Source organism: Sminthopsis crassicaudata, chromosome 6 (genome assembly GCF_048593235.1).
Source record: "Sminthopsis crassicaudata isolate SCR6 chromosome 6, ASM4859323v1, whole genome shotgun sequence".
Lineage (NCBI taxonomy): Eukaryota > Metazoa > Chordata > Mammalia > Dasyuromorphia > Dasyuridae > Sminthopsis > Sminthopsis crassicaudata.
The window spans coordinates 162877615-162901869 of NC_133622.1; the positions used below are offsets into that span (position 1 = coordinate 162877615).

Sequence of the window (24255 nt, forward strand, 5' to 3'; positions counted from 1 at the left end):
TTCTTTCTCTCCTTCTGTCACATATATTCCCTTTTCCTCACTCATGTAGCCTCCAAACTAATTATCTATCCTTATCTCTCATCTGGACTAGAGCTTTGTAATTAGTTTCCCACCTTCAGGTTTCTTCCAATTTCAATCCATCATTCATAACAGCTGCCAAAAGGATATACTTAAAGTTGTAAGGCCATTTCAAAATGGCTCTTGCATGTCTAGCATCAAATGTGGTTTTCTTTTGGACGCTTAAACCTCTTCCCAATATGGCCCCTTCCTATCTTTCCAGTTCTCTGACACGTTGTCCCCTCCATGGTTCAGTTATATTGGCCACACACATTCCACCTCTTATCTTTTTTTCAACCTTTGCACCTGTACTGGAACGTACTCCTTCCTAACTTCCAACTCTCAGAATCCCTAGTTTTCTTTTAAGATGTGATTTAAGTGCTTCTTCCTAAAGGAGTTTTTTTTTTTCTTGTTCTATTAACTGCTATGACTATATATTTTAAAACTACTTTCCATCTCTGGATTTATCTGTGTATACTGTTTCATTAGCATGAAAATTCCTGCAGGCCAGATAGTTTTCACTTTTTATAGGTGTCCTCGGGGCTTAGCACAGTGCTTAGCATGTAGTAAGTGCTTAATAAATGTTTGTTATTGATTCCTCAGGTAGAGTCTGAACTCTCTCAGGACTGTTTAAAACTTCAGGGGCAGACCCCAGCATCCAGAGGAATTGACATCTCTTGGCTTAAATGCTGCAAGGGTACCCTAAAGTTAATTTACATGTCTTTTGTTTCCCAGGGTGGGGTTCTCGCCTTCCTTCCTTGCTCTTCAAAGGGCCCAAACTCTTGGGAGTCCATGAATATATCAGCTACCTGTCATGTTGGATGCTGGGAACATAAAAAGAAACATGAAACAGGCCCTGTTTTTGAGGAACATCCATGTTAAATTTAGAACAATTGGTATGGTTGAGTAGGGGAAGAATGAGATTAGAGATTAGCCCTTTCTACCTTTTTCTTTAAAGATCCTAAAAGGAACATGCAAGAAGCTCCATAGCTAACAAGTAATGTGAAAACTACTCCTATTCCTGAAAATACAAGAAGATAAAATAGGGGGGGGGAAAGATTTGTTTTTTTTTAATTATTAGATAGATGATGGCTAGCTAGCTAATGAGAGGTTGTTTCCTTTGTCTTTTTAAAAAATAATCTATTCTTTAATAAATAGCTGCTGTAATGTTTATCCCTATTAAATTCTTGTAGTGAAGGATTAAGGTGGTAGAACGTCAATTTTGGCACCTGAAAGCTTAGGAAACAATTCTACTTCTGGACAGTGATGGAAGAAAGGATGTATACCGGGTAATTACCCCTTCTTATTGTTTAGGGGTATAATACATCATTTGCAGGAGACCAGAGAGATGCAGGAGAACCACAAGTTCCTGTAGGCCAAACATAGATCTATCCACAGCAAGGGTTGGATTGTAAGCTCCTTGAGAGCAGGGATCTATTAATTTAACGATTAATTTTGCCTTTCTTCATATATCCAAAGTTTAGTACAATGTCTGGCAGGAGGTAAGTGCGTGAATAAACGCTTGTGGACTGACTGAAATAATACCTGACCAGATTTCACAGTCTCTCTATCATTTAAAAAAAGAGGGTGACATGTTTGAAAACAAGTACAAAGTATTTTGAATTTCACCAGGATATGGACCTTGCAAAAGTCAATAAATATGGTGATTAAAGCTATAGAGGGGAAATAATTGCTATTTATTTGTGTGGGCCTCATTTTATCCGAGTGAGCACTGTCCTGTAATGGTTCTTTTTCCTTAAAAAAGTGCTGGTATTTAATCAAGTTTCTTTATGCAGGAAATAAATACATGCCTTGGCGTGTCTATATAGTGAATTAGAGGAGAGTTAGTGAGTGCAGGAACTAGGGGACAAGCAATGAATTGATCACGCAGTAAATTCCCTATCTACAGGAATATGTAGGTGAGAAATTGAAGAAATGCTTCAGAATTCAGCTGTGGCTGACCTTGGATTACTGAAAGGCAATAAGACCATGGCCAGCAACCTCAAGGGCTCGTGGAGAGGGTGCTGTGGTCAGATAAACTGCAGCCCACAGCCTACCCAGAGGTCTCTCTGACAGCCTTTTCTGCATCCTGCCCCAACACATGCCCTGATACCCAAATACTCTCTCAACTCCAGAGGGGCTGGGGCTCTTCCTTGCCTCCCTCTCTGCCTCAGACTTTTAAAGTTTACCTTAAAGGACCCTCATTGGGTCCATCAAAAAGCTTGCAAGCGCATGGTTTCCAAGGAAGCTGGATGCCTTTGGCATCTTTAATCCGAGACACCTTGTGAAGCAAGAACACGTCGGGATCTGAAGCTTACTTGTTAATTCTGCCCCTCGGCAGGCTCCCTCCTTTCATGCGCTTTCTATTTTGATCATTCCTTAATTAGGAGAAGAAAGAGCCTGCAACCATTTCTGCAGAGCTGCAGCTGGGATCCAGGACCAGATAAACAGAGATTAAAAAGGAATTGGAGAAACATGAGCTTCTGCAGATGAAAACCCCTCTAGTGATCATTTTCTCTGGCTTTCTTTTATGGAGATTTAATATGATTTCCCACATAAAAGCCATCCATGCTCCCCTAAAAGTATATCCCTTCTCCAGAGCAGCCAGGGTGGTCTCATCTTCCATGTTGTCTCATTCAGTTGAGATTTAGTTTGGATTCACCTAAAAATGATAGCTCTTTTTTTCCCCCTAAGGAGAAGGGAAGCAGAAACCAGAAGAGAAGAAAAATAAAAATTAAAAAACAAACAAACAATAAAACCAACAAAACAGGCCACAGGATTGTTATTGAATGCATATCAGGTAATTAGCATTAATGCTACTGGATAAGCACTTTTAAATTAAAGAACATATATGTCTTGTCCCATTCCGTGTTTCTCTGTTAGGAATCATCATAAAGTGGGTTGTTATAATTGCCCCAGGATCCGTAGTCATGATCATCCAGCAGCCTTCCATAGGAAGAATGCCTGGAAGAAAAGGGAAATGAGAGAGTTGGTTACTTGGAGTGGAGTTGGAGCTACCCCACATTCTTATCTCATCTGTATCTATTCTTATTGCAAAGGCAATCGGGGTTAAGTGACTTGTAACTGTTAAGTGTCTGAGGCCAGATTTGAACCCAGATCCTCTTGACTTCAGGGCTGGTGTGATATATTTACTATGCCATCTAGCTGTTCCTTTGTGGTAAAAGTATAATCTAGATCTTGGTAACATCACTCTCTCTATATTACCCTTAAGAAATACGCCCTATGTTATTCTGGGTATAGAATCTACCCATTACCTCTTTCTTCTGGGCTTTTTAATACTTTAGAGGTTCTGTGGCTGATGAGATTGCCCATGTCTTATCCACTGCCCTTGCTACTTGACATGTTTTTTTTTCCATTCATAAATGCTACTTCTCTATGATTCTGAAAGTTAGAAAGTGTGACAAGCTTCTTAGGCAATTCCTTTCACCTTCCTTCCCCTCATGCCTTCCATACTTCTTGTCTCCAGTTTCCATCACTGGTTATTCTCTGATTGGGAATAAAATCGATATATTCTAATAGAAAATGAGATCCAATGATTGTTTTTAAGTCATTGGATAGAGTTACATCACAAAAATATGGAAGCATCAGCAATAAGATTTTTCTTGTGTTATAAAAATGTGAGAAAATTAATGTAGAAACAATGTCTTTGATCTGATGTCCTTCTGATCTCCTTTGAAGCATGGAGTAGGTAGATGGTTCAGTTGATAACAGTGCCGGACTTGGAATCAAAAATGCTTGAGTCCAAATTCTGCCTAAGACATTCCCTAGCTGCTTGGCTCTGGACAAGATACTTAACCACTGACTTCCCTAGTTTCCTCATCTGTTAAATGGGAATAATAATATCATCTACCTCCAAGGATTGATATGAGATCAAATGAGATTATATATATATATATGTATATACACATGTATACTATATATATATACATATATATATATTAGTGTTTTGCAAAACATAGTGTTACATAAATGATAGCTGTTATTATTTTAAAATAATATTTTATTTTCCCCAATCACATGTTAAAACAATTGAAACATTTTTAGAAAATGTCAAATTACAAATTCCTTCCTCCTCTTGCTCCCATCCCTCTTCCTTTGGAATTAATCTCGTATCATTGTATTACTGAGAATAGCTAAGTCATTCACAGTTCTTCATCATAAAATATTGCTCTTCCTGTGTAACTAACTTAAAGGAGAGTAGCCATGACCTTTGCCTTCAATCAGTGTCATCTAAGGGGTCCTCCACAAGGAAGGACAAAAGTTTCTTCTTAAACTGAAAACAGGTCTTTATGTAGAATAGCAATGATAATGACTGTTAATGACCATCCAAGGTGGAGGATGCTTCTTTGGCAGTGAGGAGCAAGGCAATGGAAACTCCCCAAACTGTGAAACTTGTACACCTGAATCAAACAGAGCAAACTGCCCAAGCATCAGTCTGTCAGGAATGTTAACTCTTAGTATTCCATCTGTTTCTTCCTCCTCCTCCTCTTCTCACACTGGAATTCTTGCTCCCCTCTGTACTGCTTTTCTCAAATACTGAGGTGCTCTATGGGACCCAGCAGCAGGTGAGGATCAAGGCTGGTATTTTCCGTGTGCTTCAACCAGATGCAGTTCAGATTTCAGTTTAAATTTGTTTCTTAATTTAGAAATAAATGCTGATAAAAATGGAGGGCAGGATGTAGGAGATGGGAATATGAATGGATGACAAGAGATGCCTAATAATTTTGCAAATATTTCAGGAGGAAGCTAATCCAAGACAAGTCAACAACCATTTATCAGGCAGGTACAATCTGGTGCCAGGTCCTGGGCTAGAGAAGAGGAGATGGAATAGGATCATTTATACCGGTCAAGAGGGATATAAAAAGTGTGAAAATGGTGACTATCCTCAAGGAACTCACAAATTAATAGGGGATACAGCATATAAACAAGTGTATGTATGCAAACAGCTCATAAACAAGATATAGAAAATGGAAGCTAGTAATGACAGAGAGAAGCACTAATATCAAGGGGAAGCAAGAAAGGGAGATGGGGACCTGAAGTACGTCAGGAGAACTAGAAGATGGAAAGAAAGGAGAGAATTTGAGACATGGAGGAGAGCCAGTGGAAGAGTTGGAGTTAAGAGATGTAGTATTATGTGCAACCAAGGAGGCAGTGTTATTAGAGCATATATTGGGGAATAAAATGCAAGAATATTCTAAAGGAAGACTAGGTTATGAAGGGCTTTGAATGCCATACAGAGGATTTTATATGTGATTCTGGAGCTGATAAACTTCTACTGAATTTTATTGAAAAGAAAAGGAAGGAGTATTAGACTTGTGCTAGAAAGATCAGTTTGATAATGGAATGGCAATTGAATTGGAGTAGGGAGAGACTTGAAGCTAGAAAACCAAGGGTGTAATGATAAATGTTTAACAACCAGCTCTCCTTCAAACCTATTAATGATTTTGCTTTTAAGGTTAATTTGCATTATTAACATTTTTCTATTACTTGAAGTCTAGGTAATCAGCATAATAATAAATCAAATCCTGGTCTGTAACATCTGCTAAACTGTCCACAGTGAGTTTAACAATCAATTTTTGTTTGCTGGTTCAAGATGGCTCTATCATACCCCTGAGAATGGCCAGTCTGCAGGCTGCTGTAATAATCCTAGAGACATGCTATGAATCTGTACCAAGGAGTGTCAGTGTCAGAAGGGAAACGGGGCCATATTCCAGAGATTCTGCAAAGGGGAAATGGACAGTGATAGACTGAAGAATGAGGCCTCAAAGATTACACCTGCATTGCCTGACTGAAGGACTGGGAAGATGGTGGTACCTTCAATAGTCATAGGAAGAAGAAAGAGTTTTGGGGAAAAGCGAATGAGTTATCACTCATTCACCCAGTTCACTGGGACACATAGAGTTTAGGATGTCTGTGCAACACCTAATTTGATATGCCCAATGGGTAGAATGCAAGACTGGAAGTCATGATAAATGTTGGGATCAAGAATCATTTTCAAAGTGATAACTGAGTCCACATAAGCTAATAAGAAATATTGCCCAGGGGCAGCAGAAGAAGGACCAGGAGAGCATCCTGCGGGATCCCTAAGCTTAGTGCACATGACCTTGGTGAAGAGCATGCAAGGGAACATGAGGAGGAGAAACAAGAAAGGGCAAGGGCATGAAAACCTAGAAAGAAGGCGGCATCTTCTTCCTATTAAAGGGAAGATGGTTATTGACAATGTTCAAGGTTATAAGGAGATCAAGAAGGATAAGAGTTGAGAAAATTCATTAGATTAGGCAATTAGGAAACTACCTGTAACTTTAGAGAGATCTGTTTCAGTGGAACGATGAAGACAAAAGCCAGAGTGCAGAAAGTTGAGAAAAAGAGGGGAAACCCCAATTATAGATGACTTTCTCAAAGAATTTAGTTATCAAAGGGAAGAAAGACATGGGGCAAAAGATAACAGGGATGGATTGATCAAGTGAAGGTTTTTTTTTTATTTTTGAAGATGAAGGAGATAAAGGTATGTTTGTAGGTAATAAGGAAGCAGTGTGTAGACAGGGAGACATTCAAGATGGATAATAGAGAGAGGATGGATAATAGAAAGGGAAATTTATTGGAGGAGAGGGGATGGGATAAGATGGCTCCAGCAGGTAGAGGGCTTAGCCTTGGTAAGGACTCCTCACTTAGGACAGGAATGAAAGAAAATACAGTAGCAGAATGCAGCTGACTGATAATAAGATGAGGAGGAAGAGAGAAAGGGGAGCTCTTAGAGAATGGCCTCAACTTTTTTCAGTGAAATATGAAACAAATCCGTCAGTTGATGAGGTATGGGAATGGGGAACAACATGAGGTTTGAGGAAGGATGAAATGATTTAGTAAAGCCATTACGTGAATAAAGATAGTGAATCAATCAGGAGAGATATAAAAGGATTGCCTTGCCACAGGGAAGGTGCTGTTAAGATCATGTAACATAAATTGGTACATTTTGTTATTTTCTCCAGCTCTACTCAGTTGCCCAAGAATAGGCATGAAGGCAATGCATAGTGGGAATAATCCAAAACTGGGGATTGGCAGGACATGAAAAACAACAAAGTAAAAGGAGCATCCAAAAACGAATTGGGTCACCAAGGGGAGTGTAATCAGTGCAAGGTTGATCTTCTGGGAAAGAGCAAAGGGGCGGAAGGATTGGAAATAAAGGTTTAGATGAAGACCATGTTAGACCCTGCAGGCAGAAGGAAAAGTGGAATAATCAGATTATAATCAGATAGAGGAATTCAGAGTTCATGAATATGGAGGTGGAGTGCTTGTGGATGGTATGATCATCTTTGTGCATGGCTGAAGTATAGTAGAAGAGGTCATGAGAAATGAGTGAATAGAAGAAGTTGGAGGTTAAGTTATTTGAAGGAGTATCAATCTCTCTCTCCCTCCCCTCCTCCTTCCCCTCTCTATTTCTCTGTTTCCCTTTCTTTCTCTCTGTCTTCATGCCTCCCTCCCTTTGTCTCTGTCTCTATTTCTGTGTGTCTCCCTCTCTGTCTGTTTCCCTCCCTTTCTCTGTTTCTCTCTCTCTCTTTCTGTCTCCATGCCTCCCTCCCTTTCTCCCTTTCTCTTTCTCTCTGTGTCTCCCCCCCTCCCTCCTTTTCTCTCACAGATAGAAAATAGGAGAATCAAAATTTGAAACCAAATCCTTTGACTACAGGTCCAGTGTTTATTTGTTATTCAGTCTTGCTGGAGAAGTAATGTGGTGTGGTGGATAGAGAATTGGTCCTTTGATATATAATCTCTGCCTCTGATACATACTAGCTATAATACCCCTGCGTGATCATTTAACCTAAGCATTTTTCTAAACCTCTAGTTTATGGACTAAATGCTAATCTGCATTAAAATGAAGAATTTCTACACTGTGAGTTCTCCACATCAGTGAAATCACATATATAAGCTTAAAGAATATTGGCATTTGTAGAGTGCTTTATACACATTATTTCATTTGATCCTCATAACTCTTATGGCATAATGATGTGAATGTAATTATAATCCATTTTTACAGATGAAAAAACTGAGGCTCAGGGAATGTAAGAGATTTGGCCAAGAGAGAGAGCTAGCAAGCATTAGTAGAATTTAATACTTCCCCCTCCCAGCCTTGGCCAGTGGTATTTTCATTTGGTTATAAAAAATGTCACCTTCATTGATTTTTGGTATAGGACATCAGTTGCCATAAACTAAGAAGTCTCAGAAAATAAAATATCTTCTTTGCTGCAGTTTTTTTGTAGAGATTTGGAGAAAATGTAAAAGGGGATTGATTGAACTTCTAGTTAGGGCAAGATCTAACCTCAGGGAAAAATACCTTTGAATTACTAATAATTTTCCGAGCATTGGATAAGAGCCTTTATAGATGAGTAACTAATTGTTGTTTGGTGATGGGGAGGGGAGGAATAGGGGAAATCCAAGAGACTGTTAAAACAACTCTTGATGGGATTTTTATTGTGGGCTTAAGATCTGTGAGGGCCATTAATCCATCGCTTCTTTTGCCCAAATTCTAATAGAGCAGCAGAAAGGGTTTTTCCTTAGGGGATTTCTGTATGAGAGATCTGTTCATTTAAGTTGTCAGTGTCAGATCAATAATGATACTCCATTTCCATCTCCATGAGAACTGTCAGCATTTGAGGGGGAGGGATTGTTCAAAGGAGACAACCAAGACCCATTTCAATTTGATATTTCATTGACCTTTCCCATCTGGGATAAACTTGGCTCAGAAAGAACTATTATATTCTTCTGGAAATTTTATAAAAATTTAATCAGACATCAGTAGGAGCTACAACAATTTTAAATGGCCTGTTAATGAAACTTGTAGATTTTATTTTATAGTCTTTTCTTGTTGGGGGATCAACACAAAAGCAATTGTTATTCTGGTTTCTTATAGCATATCAGTCCTACAATCCTAGGTACTGATTCAAGATAGTTTGTCTTTATCTTTCTTTTGGCTATAGTAATTGGTAGAATGTCTCCTCTGGGCTAAACCTAAACCAATACCAGAGATTCTACAACAGGAAGTCTTAACATTTTTGTGTGTTTTTATACTTTTAGCATTCTGGTGAAGACTATGGACCCATTTTCAGAATAATATCTTCAAATGGATTAACCAAAATATACATTTATATAAATATGGAGAAAAGATCAGATAACAATTTAAGGAATCCTGATTTACATTCTTGGTGGACTGGGGCTGGCTCACACTCTCTGTCGCTGTCTCTATGTTTCTCCCTCTCTCTGTTTTTCTGTCTTTCTCTCTGCATTGGTGGTTTGAGGTATCATTCTTGCTGTAGATCTTCCAGGCATGGGAAGTCTCTTCAGGAAATCTGTCATAGCTTCATAATTGAAAGGGATCTTTGAGGACAATTATTTTTGCAGAACTGGAAGCTAAATAAGGCTCATTGAGTTTCAGTGACTTATCCAATGTCAAAAATGTCTGGGGTATAATATGGACCCTATGTCTGGTGCTTTATCCATTATGCTATTTAGATTGAGGAAATTCCCAACTAAAATGGACTAAAAATATATTAAAAGTTTTTTCTAAGTCAGATGTTTGAAACTTGAAAGTCAGTTTCTTAGAGAAGTTGTTATAAATAATACTTTGGCTCATGGGATATTTGCTAGAATGTGATTTGATCCATTTAGCTACTAAAATACATATTTTATGAAAAAATATCAACAACAATACTATTATAATATTAATAAATATAAAAATGACACAACTTGAATATATGGACAGGAATATTTATTTTATTATTTACTGATGGTAAATAGTTGAGGAAAAGCAGGTTTTATTAACATTGGAGGAGGAGAAAGATTTTGAAGGTGATTCCAGGGTCCTTTTAATAATTATTTTTGCTTCTAGGTCTTCCCTATTTTGCCCAGGCTAGAATACACTCTCACCTCCACAGGGATTCTGCATTTATGTCAGACTTGATGCAACTTGCCCTCTTCACCCCTGCCTCATCAGTTTGAGCCCAAATGCATCTCCAGAACTCCTGAACTCAATCTATCCACCAGTTTCAGTTTCTTTCACAACAGAAATTACAGGTGTGTGCCACCATGCTTAGGCCTATAGATACTTTGAAAGAGACATTTGTTTTCCTTCTGGACCAGATTTATGTTTTCTATGAACTTTAAAAAAATTTTTGGTTTCTACATTTCAAAACAATTAGTTTCTTTTGCAATCCTATTAATTTTATTTTATCTACTTAAAAACATTATTCTGAAAAGGAGTCAAAGATTTCATCTAGCTTCCAATGGGTATCCAACACCAAAAAAATTAAGAGTCCACATAGAATGCCTCTAGGGCTGGTTCTCTATCGGCTGCCCATAGATTAAACTTAAAAGTTTTTCAAGATCACACCTTTTTTTTGAGAGTTGGTTTTTACACATTTACCAGCACACCCTGCGTAGCTCAGACTTCTTATTTTACCCATGAAGAAACAAAGTCTGCTACCTAAGACCTAGGTGACCTTGAGTCTTGCCCAAAGTCACGTAGGTCTTAAATGGGAAAGATGTAGTTTGAACCTAGATTTTCTGATCCAAGATCCAATATATGTTCTACATTTTGTGAAGCAGGCAAGAAATAAGAGAAAAAAGGAGGATAAGGATGATATAGATGCATTATGAGAATGAATTTTCTGATATGAACATGATTGAGTGAAACATATGTTGTTTTTCAGGTGTTTCTGACTTGTCAAAGATACTGGAGTGATTTGCCACTTTCAGCTCATTTTACAGATGGAGAAACTGAGTCAATCAGGATTAAGTGACTTGCCCCGGGTCACAGAGTTAGGGAGTGCCTTAGGCCAGATTTGAATTCAAGAAGGTGAGTCTTCCTGACTTCAGGCCTCGTACTCTAATCACTCAGCCACCTAGCTGTTCTTGAATGAGACATATCCTGAATACTAAATTGTTGAGAAGAAATAGAGAAAATAAAGAGACTGAGAAATCTGGGAAATAAAGAGACTCTGAAAAAATTTAGCAAATATTAGTGCCTTTCCTTAAGAGGATCTCTGATTTATTCTGGCTGTATTTTGTTTGCATGTAGCCATCCAGATCTTGGAATATAAACCCTTTTAGGATAGGGACTTATTTTATTTAAAAAAAACTTTCTTTGCATTCAATTGTGCTTGGCACATGTTAGATACTTAATAAATTATTTTTGATGGCTTATTATTGGCCAACAGTGCAGAGCTAGGAAATACGATTTAATTCATGAGGGAAAATAAGGCAAATGTTACCTGATTTTCAGATAGGCGGCTACTCCAAACACCAGCAACACCACTGCAATCACCGTCACAGTAATGGCTACAATGCTTCCTGCAAAGGAGGAAAAAAGATGGAAAGGGAGAGAAACGCGAGGAATTAATTGACTTGGGAAAGTACATGATTCAGCTCCCTGCTTAACCCCATTATTCTCTCTGGAGAAGACTGAAGGCAACCAGTTCATGTCTGCCATGCTTCCTAATGCATGAAGTGCAGGATCATAGTGAGGTGCAAGGTCTGGCTTCCATCAACCAGGCTCCTCTTCTACAAGTTCAGGGAGAGGCAGTATGTACCATGTGCATAAGCCACTAGAGTCCCCCATTTATGGAATGCTCTGCCTCCTCATCTCCATCTCTTGGTTTCCTTCAATCCCAACTCCAAACTCACTTTACCAGTCCCTCTTAATTTCAATGCCTTTCCTCTGCTGATGATCTCCAACCTGTCTTGTCTATATCTTGTTTGTTATAGCTGAGTGATCTGGGGAGACCCAGGGTTCCTCTCTTTTTCTAAGGTTTAGTCTTTGAAGGCTGAATGAACTTTTCCCTCAATCCCGGTGGGACCCCACTCAAACTTCTCTTCATGGGCTTGGGTGGGGATAAATTCTTTGAATAGATTGCCCAAGGCTGGGAAATTTAGAAGTAAATAGCATGATTAAAGTTTATTAGAATAGATCTAGCTCCTCACGGTAATATAAATTTTTTCATTAGTTGTTAGTCGGTCAGAGTTGATTGCCATTCTTTGGAATACCCAGTTTTCCAAGTGAGCCTGTTGCCATAATGGTCTTTGTTACTAAAGAGTGCTACTGATCTTTTTTATTAATACATATTATAGGACCTTATTAATAAAGTGATTAAATTACCCAGAAATTGTCAAACTTTTTAAATGCCACACAGTTGTTTGCATGTTTATTGAACTGTGAAGTAAGCTCCTCAAGGGCAGGGACTGTCTATTTATTTATTTGATCTTCTATGTATCCAGAGCACTAGGACAGGCCCGGCACATAATGCAGACTTGGTGACTGGTGATGATTGTCTTTACTGACCATTAATTAATGATGAAATAAAGTTGTGTATGTACAGTCTGGCCCAGGGATCTGAGACACTTAGGAGTATCCGTTCTAACTGTAGCATTGTGCGTGTAATTTTGGACCTGTTATTTAAAATCTCTGGGAATCAGGATGGCAGAAACTGTGCGAGACCAGTATCTTACACCATTTACCAAGGTAAGGTCAAAATAGATACACAACTAAGATATAAAAAGAGATATTACAAGAAAATTAGAACATGAAATACATCACTTATCAGTATAGATAGCTGGACAATTTATGATTTTAAAAAATAGAGAGCAAACTTAGGTGTAAAATGGTCTATTTTGATTACATTAAATTTAAAAAAATTTATAAGTAAAAGAAATATAGCCAAGATTATAAGGAAAGCATAAAATTGGGAACAATACTTCTATAGACAGTTTCTCAGATAAAGGTCTCAAATTTCAAATATATAAAAAACTTTGCCAAATATATGAGAATATGAGTCATTCCTTGGGAGTGGCAGGGGGGAAGGGAAAGAAAAAAAGGGGAAAATTTACATGATAACTTCATTATATATTTAAATAAAACAACAAATTATGCATAACAGATTTACAGTTTTATGTGCAACCATTTTTTATTATAATACGGTATGGAAATGTTTGTTTTATTCCATAAATTAAAAATAGAATAAATAAATATTTTTAAAAAGAATATCTAGAAAAACATTCCTATTTCAACAGTTTTTCCAAGTTGCATTTTTTTAATGATATAACATGATTCTGTTACTACATAATTTGTAAAAATGAGTAAACACTTTACTTTTGTAGCATGATGTATTAAAACTTATTTTGAATTAAAAAATCTTTGGGGTTCTGATTTTTCTCTCTCAACATGATTCATAAAAAATGTTAAAAAAGTAATATACATGTATAACCAGAAAAATGTTTAAAAATATCTCTGAATGTCTCATTATCTTCATAAACCTTGATTTGTATTACAACTTATATATAAAATAAGCCCAGTGGAAGAGAAGCAGTTAGTAGCCTACTATAATGATTGGGGGCATAGTAGGGGTTTAATGAATGCCTATGATTGATTAATAATATAATATGTGACCAAAATAATATAGCTATTTCTTTTAAAAATGTAAAGAAATCAGAACTCTTCCATCTAGATGAATGAGATTTTCTTCAAAGAACATATAGGTAGATGAAAAAATTCAATACTTTGATATGTGTTAGAAATTATGCTAAATGTTAGAAATACAAATACAAGTAAACAAGACAGTCTGATTTCAAGGGTTAGGGCATTTGGAGGACCACACAGAGAGATATAAGAAAGACAGAGAGCCAGAGGGGAGATAAAGACTGGGAAATGGCATAGAGGCCTGGACCTGGCAAATAAAAACAAAAATTCACTTAGCAGAAGTAGGTGGTTCAGTGGCTAGAGCATAAGATTTGAAGTCAGGAAGACCAGCCTTAGATGCTTACTAATTGTGGGAAATTTCTGGGGAAGAAATTCAACCTTTGTCAGCCTCGATTTCCATATCTATAAAATGGGGATGATGATAATAGCATCTATGCCACAAGAATTGATGTGAACAGTAAATGAGATAAAATGTACTAAACACTTTATAAACTTTAAAGAAGTATATAAATGTTAGCTATGATGATGAGAAAGGTGAGAGTGGATAGGATGCATTAGGGAAGAATGAGTAGTCCAGTTTGGCTACAATTCGGGGTACAGGTAGAACAGTATCATGAGGTGTCTGGAAAGATAAAGCTGGGACCAGACTGCGGGATCTTTAAGACTATGGAAAGACTAAGGTATTTATATTTGATCTTACAGGAGCCACTGAAGATTTTTGAGAAAGGAAGAAGCAGCATGGCTTCCTTCAAGTTCCAACTAAAATCTGCTCTTAATGCTCCCAGTGAGTAAGTGTGTACGGCTGTTTTTGAACTCAGGTTTTCCTGACTCCAGGCCCTGAATTTTATCCACTAAACCACCTGGCTGCAGGAGAAAGCTAAAGAATGCCAAAATTAAGTGAGTGGCAGGAATGTAGTAGGATGCTTTAAGATTTATTTTTAAATTCACAAACATTTTATTTCTAGGGGTTCACGCAGCTAAAGAGATGCAGCTCTGTCTGACTTCTGGTTAAGTATAATTATAAAATGAAATGATCAGAAATGTTCCTGCCGACTCAACACAAAGATGATTATTTCTTTAGCCCAAAGGACTGGGAGTCAACTCTCCCTCATAGTAAATGTCTGGCTGTTTTGAAGGGTTGCTTTCTGCTTTGGGGGAAAGGAGAGAGGTCTCCAAAATGGATTGAGATGAGACCAATTGAGAGTTCATCAAATGAAGACTCAATTTCCTAGATACTTAATGCTTCCTGATGATTCTTTTCAAATGCCCTGGAATTTTCACAAGCTCAGAAAAAGAGTGCCTGTAACCTAGAGGGAAGGGAAGGAGGCTCAATGATTGCCACTTAGTAATAAAATTTTGAAAATTAACCCCTTGCTCCTCTTTCTGTTTAATTATCCTTTTTACGGAGACTTTAAAGTGAAATTACATAAACTCTTTGTCTTCCTTTCCAAATTTCTCAAATTTGCTTCTATTTGCTTCAGGGATATTCATAGTTTTGGCTTTCTTGGGAAAATTTTTGTCTTGACCACCAAGATGCCAAAATAGTAATTTTCTACTGCAGACTTGTCCAACTCTGAAACTTCAAGATATACTGTCATATCTGGCCCTACAAGGTAAGACTAGAATAAATCCTCAAGAGTTAACTGGAGTCTCTCTCAGGTCTCTCCCCAACTCCCAAGTGCCCATTGCTATGAGTACAATCAAACTCATAGGGTTGTGAGTTGGGGGTTGGTTGTAGGGGTCATTTATAGATGTCCTCATCCTTTTGACTCCACCCAAAAAAGCAAACAATCATCGCTTTTGTAATTCCACATAAATGAATAAGACTGATGTATAAGTAGGGCTAAAAAAAAAAATCATAGGCTATGGCAAACATCACACCAGGCCTGACTGGAAAGGAGACTGGAAAAAACTCAACTCATATCCATATTGTGCAAAAGGGAGGAAGCTAAGCAAAGTCCCACTCAGCACCCTAGCCAGAGGTGTCTGTATCCTAGGGAAAGGAGAGTGAGTGGAAGAGACCATAAAAAGAAAAACCAAAAAAGACCAAAAGAAAAAAAAAAATAAAAATTTATAAGCAACTAAAAAACAACAGAGAATAGTCCTGAAAGAAAAAAATGAATGAAAGCTCAAAGAGAAAACCAAGTCACATTGAAGAAATATCATTTTAAGGAAAGTGAACAATGTTTGCCTGGTGAAAAGACAGAATCCCGTGAATGCATCAGAGATCATGGAATGTCACAACACAAAATTCCAGGAAGGTTCAAAAAAAGAAATGGAACAAAATTTAAAGAAGAAAATTAGGAATGAAATTATGTCAGCAATTGGCATTCATCATATACTTCTCCTTTTCTCCTTTGCTGGATCCTCCTGCAGATCACACGCTCTTTGCCCAGGTGTCCTTTGGAGCTTTGTTCTGGATCCTCTTCTCTACTCCCTCTATATTAATCACTTGATGATCTCATGGATTTAATGACTATATCAATGCTGGTGATTCTTAAATCTACCTTTTTGGCCCCAATCTGGCATCTCCATCTGCCTTTCCAATATCTTGAACTGGATGACCAGTAGACATCTTAAATATAATATGCCCCAAACAGAACTGACCAACTTTCTTCCTGTAGAAGGCTACATTATTCTCCTAGTTCCCCCAGACCTGCAACCTAGAGTCTTCCTGGATTCCTCACTATTTCTCACCCTCTACAGCTAAGAACTCTCAAGTCCAGGACCTGCCAATTCTATCTTTGCAGTATCCCTTAAATATGTCCCCTTCTTTCCTGTGACATTGCTAGCTCTCTGGTACTCATTACCTCAAGGTAGGACTATTGCATTAGCTTGCTGGTGGGTCTGCCTGCCTTAAGTTTTCCCACTCCAAAACATTCTCCATTTATCCACTAAAGTAATTTTCCCTAAAACTTAAATCAGATCATGTCTCCATCTCCACCTCCCACTCAGTAAACCCCAGTAGTTTTGTATTGCCTTTTGAAGCAAATACAAAGTGTTCTGTCTGGCATTCAGAATCCTTCGTAATCCACTTCCCCCCCTACATCTCTAGTTTTCTTAAACCTTTCTCTTTAATACAGACTCTCTGATTCTGTTGACACTGGCCTCCTGGCTGTGCATCGCTTGGCTCTGGCATTTTCTTTCTGAGGCAATTGAGGTTAAGTGACTTGCCCAGGGTCGCACAGATAGGAAGTGTTAAGTGTCTGAGCCAGATTTGTCCTCCAGACTTCAGGGCTAGTATGTCCCTGCACCATCTAGCTGTCCCCACTGGGCATTTTCTTTACCTGTCCCCATGCTTGGAATGCTTTCCCTTTTTTACTTGGATCACTGGCCTCCCTGGCTTCCTTTAAATTTCAACCAAAATCTTAATCTTCTATAGAAAGCCCTCTCCAATCCTTCTTAATTCCAGTGCCTTAATAAACCTCTTAATAATTAACATTAATTATTTTCATGTATATATATATAAACATACATATGTATATATGTGTACATATATGCACACATATGTTTACATGTTGCCTTCCCCATTTGATTATAAGTTTCTTGAGGGCAGGGACTATATTTTGTTTCTTTTTTCTACCTCTAGCACTTAGTATAGTGCATGGCAAATAGCAGGCACTTAATAAATGTTTATTGAGTTATTAAGAAAAAGTGAATAAATGATGGAGAATCTGCTTTCAAATTAATGGAAGCTGAGAAAGATTGTAACATAAATAGAACATGAAATTACTGGAGAGGAGGAAAATTTGGCAGCAGAGAAGCAAAAGGCAAATATGTTAAAAGAACATATGAATTGTATATGTCAAAGAAACTTTCCTTAAAGACAGAATGTCTTAAGAACTATAAGTATCCAAAAGAACATAACAAATTGAAAAACTTGCATGTCATAATTCAGGATACAATACAAGAAAACTGTATAGAACTTCTGAATACAGACAAAAAAGCACCAATCAAGCGCATCCATGGATGGCTTCTAGGACCAAGAAATACCTGTTCACCAAACTCCAAGGCATAGTGGTTAAACTGAACAATTTTTGTAGATAATCAAGATAAAGACTTTTAAATATGAAGAAATAAGACCTGAAATTACACTGCATTTTATATTTAAAAAACATTAGAGATGCAATATAGAGTTCTATAAAGTAAGAGCTCAAGCTATAACAATGAAAAAGAGTGAACATTCAGAGAGGTATTTGAGGTTTTAATGCAAAAAAGAAGAAAAAAACAAGTCACCTTTACTTCTCACTACCCCCCTCCCGGAAATAACAACAGAGAGGTGGGTAGATTATTTGATTCAGAAACACTTTAAATAAAGGCAGGAAAAACATAAATAAGTATAAAGTAAAAAGAACTGACTAAGAATGAAACCAATAAGTTGGGTTTATAAACCACAGTTTAAGAGAAAGATTGATTTATGGGACAAAAGTAGTAAAAGGGGCCACCAAGGGATAAACAAGAAAAAAAATTTAAAAAGACTTACGGGGAACTTTAAAAAAATACAACCTGGACTTCCCCTAGTTTATGTGTGTGTGTGTGTGTGTGTGTGTGTGTGTGTGTGTGTGTGTGTGTGTGTGTGTGTGTGTGTGTGTGTAAGGGGGAGAGTTTGGATGTGTTTGGGAAGAGTGTATAATTAAATAGATAATGAGATTACAATATTCATAATTAAGGTTCAAATTAGCAGATACAGCAAGACAGTAGGAAAAACTTTTGGAATGGAGATTTTTTTATTTTTGAAAGGAGAACTGATCCAGATAGAGATGACATAAGGCAATGAAAGGCTGAAGTTGGCCTTAGAAAACAGGAGAACACCTATCTTAAACCTCCTGGTAAAGGTTCTGAGAAAAAAAATCATTCTTACAACAATTCTTTCTCTCCAATAGGTAATCTTTGGAAATCTTCATTATGTCAGTTAGATTTTTAAGTGGAATTTACTTTATAATTTACCTCTCTCTTTCCTCTTTTTACCAAGTATGAGAAGAAGAAAGAAAGTTAATCTTTGGGGTAGTCTGATGCACTCATCAGGTGAGCAACTAAGGGGAGCCTAGGGGCATTTCTATGCCCGGTATTTCTTCCTTTCAAGGGATAATCTCTTAGGAGATACTTTCTCTAGGTATGGGCTTTCTGCCAATAAGGATCAAAACCTTTCCTTAGGCCCTCTGACAACATGTACTGAGTGCTGTGGAGCCAACAGAAACACACCTTTGTGCAGGAGCAGAAGCAATTTTGTGTAAAAATCAAAACGAAAGTAATTTCTCCTCAAGCTTTGTTTAAAATAAAACGGAAAGTCCCCCCTTCTTGCTTTTGTTTTTAAAAGGTAAAAGTGGGTGGAGGAAAAAAAAAAGGAGTCAAAGGAGCAGGAGAAAAGGAGTCTCAGTCTAACAACAAGGAAAAGAAGATGCTACCTGACTATATTTTCATGAAATAGCTTAATTTTTCAGCTAGCCATTTTAGATGCTCCTAGAAATCTGTATATTATATACTAGGGGTGTCAAACAGAAGGTCCATGTAGCCCACACTTCTAAATGCTATTGAAACCCAAAATATAATTGAGAAATGTTTAACAGATTAAATTAAAATAAAACCTAGATAATGTTAACATATGGTTTTCTACTGTGCATACCCTTTGATTTAGCAGTCTCCCTACTGGATCTGTATCCCAAACAGATCATAAAAAAGGGAAAAGGACCCACATGTGCAAAAATGTCTGTGGGAGCCCTTTTTGTTAGTGGCAAGGCACTGGAAACTGAGTGGATGCCTATCAGTTGGAGCATGGCTGAATAAGTTGTGTTATATAAATGTGATGCAATATTATTTTTCTATAAGAAAGGATCAGCAGGATGAGTTCAGAGAGGCCTGGAGAGACTTCCATGAACTGATGCTGAGTGAAGAGTGTACAAGCAAGAGAACACTGGACACACTAACAAGTTTATGTGATGATCAACTGTGATGGACGTGGTTCTTCTCAACAATGAGGTGATTCAATGCAATTCCAACAGATTTGGGATGGAAAATGCATTATCTAGAGAGAGAGAAAACTATGGAGACTGAATATGGATCAAAGCATAGCATTTTCACTTTGTTTTCCTTTCTTGTATTTAGAAAAATAAAATTCTATTGAAAATAAATAAAAACAAAACCACCCAAAACATGGGTGTTTGTTAAATGCATGTTAAAATGCAATCTGCAGGGATCCCTATGTTGTGTTGTGATCTCCACTTATATTTGACTTTGCCAATATTGTAAACTGGAGTGTGACTCATGCGGTAAATCCAACTAAAATTGAGGGAGAATTGAGATTTTTCTAAATCACTTATAAATTTTGATGCCTGGTAAGTCCCTACCTCTATTCTCCTCACACTTTACTAAAAGGGTAAATTGTCCCCATCAGATTATAGTTTGTTTTCTTTTTTCTATTTTTTAATTTTAAAAAAATTGTATTAAAGATTTACAGTTGAAAGAGAAACGTCTTTAAATAAAGCCCTTTCTTTTGCTGATAAGAGAACAGAGTCCCAGGGAGGTAAAGGAACTTTCCTGAAGTCACCTTGTCTGCAGCAAGATTCATTCCAAAACATGAAAAGGCTAAATATCCGTTAAATATGAATATAAATATCCATTCCCTGCCTCTCCACCCCATCCTCCCCACCTCCGCTTCTGAACTCTGTGGAATTAGGCAGAGTTGAAGGTGTGTACAACACACTTGGCTTATATATTTCATATGCTTTTCAGGAATTATTTTTATTATGGTTATTAGTGTGAGTAACATTGGGTGTAGTGAATAGATGACCAACATTGGTGTCAGGAAGATCTGGATTCAAGTCTTGCCTCTGATACACAGACAAGTCTCGTAATCTCTCAGTACCCCTCAGCATCTTTTTGAAGCTACAAATTACAGAAGAATTGCTAATCCTCTTTTAGGCATTGAGAATTCTCTCTATGGATAAAATCACAGGTTGAAGCCCTTTCTCTCCTTCCAAAAAATAGTTATTTGGGTAAGGAATTGTCTTTTTCTTCTATGACCATTTTACTTATTGAAAAAGGCAAAAAATGACATAACAATGAGAAACACAGAGAAACTGCTTGAGAGAAAACACAGTACATATGCCTGGGTAATTTTTTACAACATTATCCCTTGTACTCCCTTCCGTTCCGAATTTTCCCCTCCTTCCCTCCACCCCCTCCTCTAGATGGCAGGCCAAAAGAGATTTTTAAAAGGGAAAGAAGCTATATGTTTTTATGATAGCTCTTTTCTAGGGGCAAAGAACTGGAAATTGAGAGCATGCCCATTGATTGGGGAATAGTTGGATATGTAATTGTGATGGAATGTTATAATACTGTGAGAAATGATAAGCAGGATGCTCTCAGAAAGACCTAGAAAGCTTTCCATGAGCTGATGCAAAATGAAATGCACTGCATGTAAAGTAACAGCGATATTGTGAGATGACGAGTTGTCAATGGAACAACTGTTCTCAACTATAAAATTGTCCATGACAACTCTGAAGGAGTTATGAGGAAAAATGCTGTTCACACCCAGAGAGTTCTGAGAGAACCTGAGGATAATTAACCAGGTAGATAAGAGTGCTTGAGGTGAGACATATATAGTCTGAGAGGACCTAAGAGAAAGCAACTCCTAGAAAATCAAAGTATCAATTGATGATAAGATAGAAGGCGTACAATCCGATAATTATGGGTTGCCTTATTATCTTATCTGAAAGAAATAAGAATTTGGAAATTCTCAATCTAAAATGGAGGTGGGAAACTACCCATGAAAAGATTCTGATTTGAGGCATAAGAAGCTAGATTAGAAGCCAAAATATTACAATTCAGAAGCCAAAACACAGAATCCAGAGGAACTGAGAAGCACAATGAAGGGGGAAAAAAGGAGTATAATTTCAAACTGAGCCCAATATATTTAAGACAAACAAGCTCAATTGCTTGTGATCTCAGGAAGTGGAGAAGGGAAGTAAGAAAGGATTTTGGAACTCAAAACATTGGCAGGTTCAGCAGTTATACTGAGGACCTGATCTGATTAGAGGAAAAGCACTGCTGCTTGAAAGAGCAAAAGGAGACTTTTCTGTGATTGTTACTCCATGCTCTCTCTTTAATTTACTGTTTCATTTTCCCCGGTTATATGTAAAACCAATTTTAAACATTTGTTTTTAAAATTCTGAGTTCCAGATTCTTTCCCTTTCTTACTCCTTCTCTACCCCCCTCACTAAAAATGCAAGCCTTTCAGTATTAGACATGTGTAGTCATGCAAACCATTTCCATAATAGTCATGTTGTAAAAGAAAACAGATAAAAGAAATCTCAAGAAAAATAAACAAAGTTAAAAAAAAAAGTATGATTCAATCTGTATTCAGACACCATTAGTTCTTTCTCTGGGTGTGAACAGCATTTTTCCTCATAACTCCTTCAGAGTTGTCATGGACAATTTTATAGTTGAGAACAGTTGTTCCATTGACAACTCGTCATCTCACAATATCGCTGTTACTTTACATGCAGTGCATTTCATTTTGCATCAGCTCATGGAAATCTTTCTAGGTCTTTCTGAGAGCATCCTGCTTATCATTTCTCACAGTATTATAACATTCCATCACAATTACATATCCAACTATTCCCCAATCAATGGGCATGCTCTCAATTTCCAGTTCTTTGCCCCTAGAAAAGAGCTATCATAAAAACATATAGCTTCTTTCCCTTTTAAAAATCTCTTTTGGCCTGCCATCTAGGGGAGGGGGTGGAGGGAAGGAGGGGAAAATTCGGAACGGAAGGGAGTACAAGGGATAATGTTGTAAAAAATTACACAGGCATATGTACTGTCAAAAATAAAATTAATAAAAAAGTAAAAAAAAAAAAAACCCACAATAGATAATAAAAACAAATTTCTTTTGGAATATAGACCTAGTAGTAGTATTGTTAGATGAAAGGGTATAGATGGTTTTATAGTCTTTTAGACATAGTTCCAAATTGCTTTTCAGAATGGTTGGATCAGTTCACAACTCCAACAATGCATTAATGTCTTATTTTCCCCACATTCCCTCCAACGCTTGTTATTTTCTTTTTCTATACTATTGGCCAATCTAAGAGATAAGTGGTTAGACCAGAGATCTAAGTACCAAATCTGATTATCTTTTTTTTTTTCAGTCTCATCCTTCTCAATCTCTCTGATGCATTTTAAATCACTGACTACATTCTCCTCTGGGTTTTTGGGGACATTACTTTATCCTGGTCCTCCTACTTGTCCAACCCTCTCTTTCATCTCCTTTCCTGATGCTTGTCCAGATCACACAGCCTAACTGAATACAAAGTTTTCTCCTTGCTCCCCTGACATTCTTCTTTTGCTCTTTCTCTCCCTCTCTTTTTCCTCTCTCCCCCCTCTTTTTTTGTAATCTCATCAGCTCATACAAGTTGAATTATGTCAATAACTAGGAGATGTATATGTCTAGCATGGTCCTCTCCCCAGAACGATAACTCTGCCTGATGATATTTAAGAGACATCTCAATCTCAGCATGTCTAAAACAGAACAGTATCTTCGTCCCTCTTTTAAACTTCCCACATCTGTGGAAGGTACCTCAATTCTTCCAAAATCTCCTGGGATCACAACCTTGCAGTTATCTTTATCTTCTCCTTCTTTTCCTTGCCACCCGTACCCAACTAGTTGCCAAATCTTGCCATTTCTAGTTCCACTGCATCTGTTGCATTTTTTCCATTCCTAAAGATTTATTACAGCAGTATCCTAACTGCTTTCTCTGATTCAAATCTTTTCTCATTCTAGTCAATTCTCTGAATAGCTGAAAGGGATTTTTCCACAAACACAGGCAGTTGTTGACTGCCCTACTCAGTAAACTACAATGGCCTCCCATTGCCACTAGAATCAAATGCAAACTTCTCTGTTTGACTTTTAAAGCTCTTCACAAACATGTTCCTATTTATATTTTCAGCTTCAGGTTATATCAATCTTCCAGCTGCCCTCTAAGATACATTCATTCAAACAACTCATTCTCTTTTTGCTCCTTACACATTTATACTCTCTTCTCTCTACATTTGCATGACTGCACCCATACCCAGAATGCACTGTCTCCTCATCTTCATCATATAGAGGCAACTGAGACAAGCATTTTTCAACATAGCCAATGGGAAAAATTATTTTTCTTAACTATGAATATTTGATACAATGTAGAAAGAGAGAAAATAAATGCATATAATTTGAAAAAAAAGTAAATATTCTTAGATATGTATGTATATTGTAACACATATATATCCATCCATAAATGACACAATCTGTTTACTTTTCTTGTCTTTGTCCCCTTAGTACCACATCTACTTCTCCTAAAAGCACATATGGGGTTGTGATGTCAGAGTCAAGTACAGTGGTTCCCTTGTCCTTGATGGGGAAAAAGTATCTCTCCTCTCCCCTTCCTCGCCTCCCTTCCTTTCTCTCTCCCTCCCTCCCTTTTCTCTCTCTCTCTCACACTCTCCCTCTCCATCTCTCCTCTCTCTCTCTCTCTGTCTCTCTCCCCATATTTGTCCATGTTCTATTTCTTATTATCAACTCCCCGATTAAATAGATTAGGATTCATTTATTTTAATTTACTGCCATATTTGTTCTTTTTTTTCCTTGTTACGTTTTACTAATTCTTATGTTAGAGGAGGAAAGCAAATAGTCTGGCTGTATATGGATAATATCAACTGATTACGAAATACCAGGCACCTTG

General features: G+C 37.3%; 1 protein-coding gene across 1 annotated transcript in view; it reads right to left on the reverse strand.

Annotated features, from left to right (window-relative positions):
- Positions 1-2821: 2821 nt before the first annotated feature.
- The window catches only part of PARM1 (prostate androgen-regulated mucin-like protein 1), a 108523-nt gene continuing 87089 nt past the window's right edge, over positions 2822-24255 (reverse strand). The window contains exons 3-4 of the mRNA XM_074274597.1: positions 11337-11415; positions 2822-3021 (exon numbers count right to left, since the gene is read on the reverse strand). Coding sequence (XP_074130698.1) covers positions 2937-3021; positions 11337-11415 — 164 coding nt within the window. The 3' untranslated portion in view covers positions 2822-2936. The remainder of the gene's footprint in view (positions 3022-11336; positions 11416-24255) is intronic.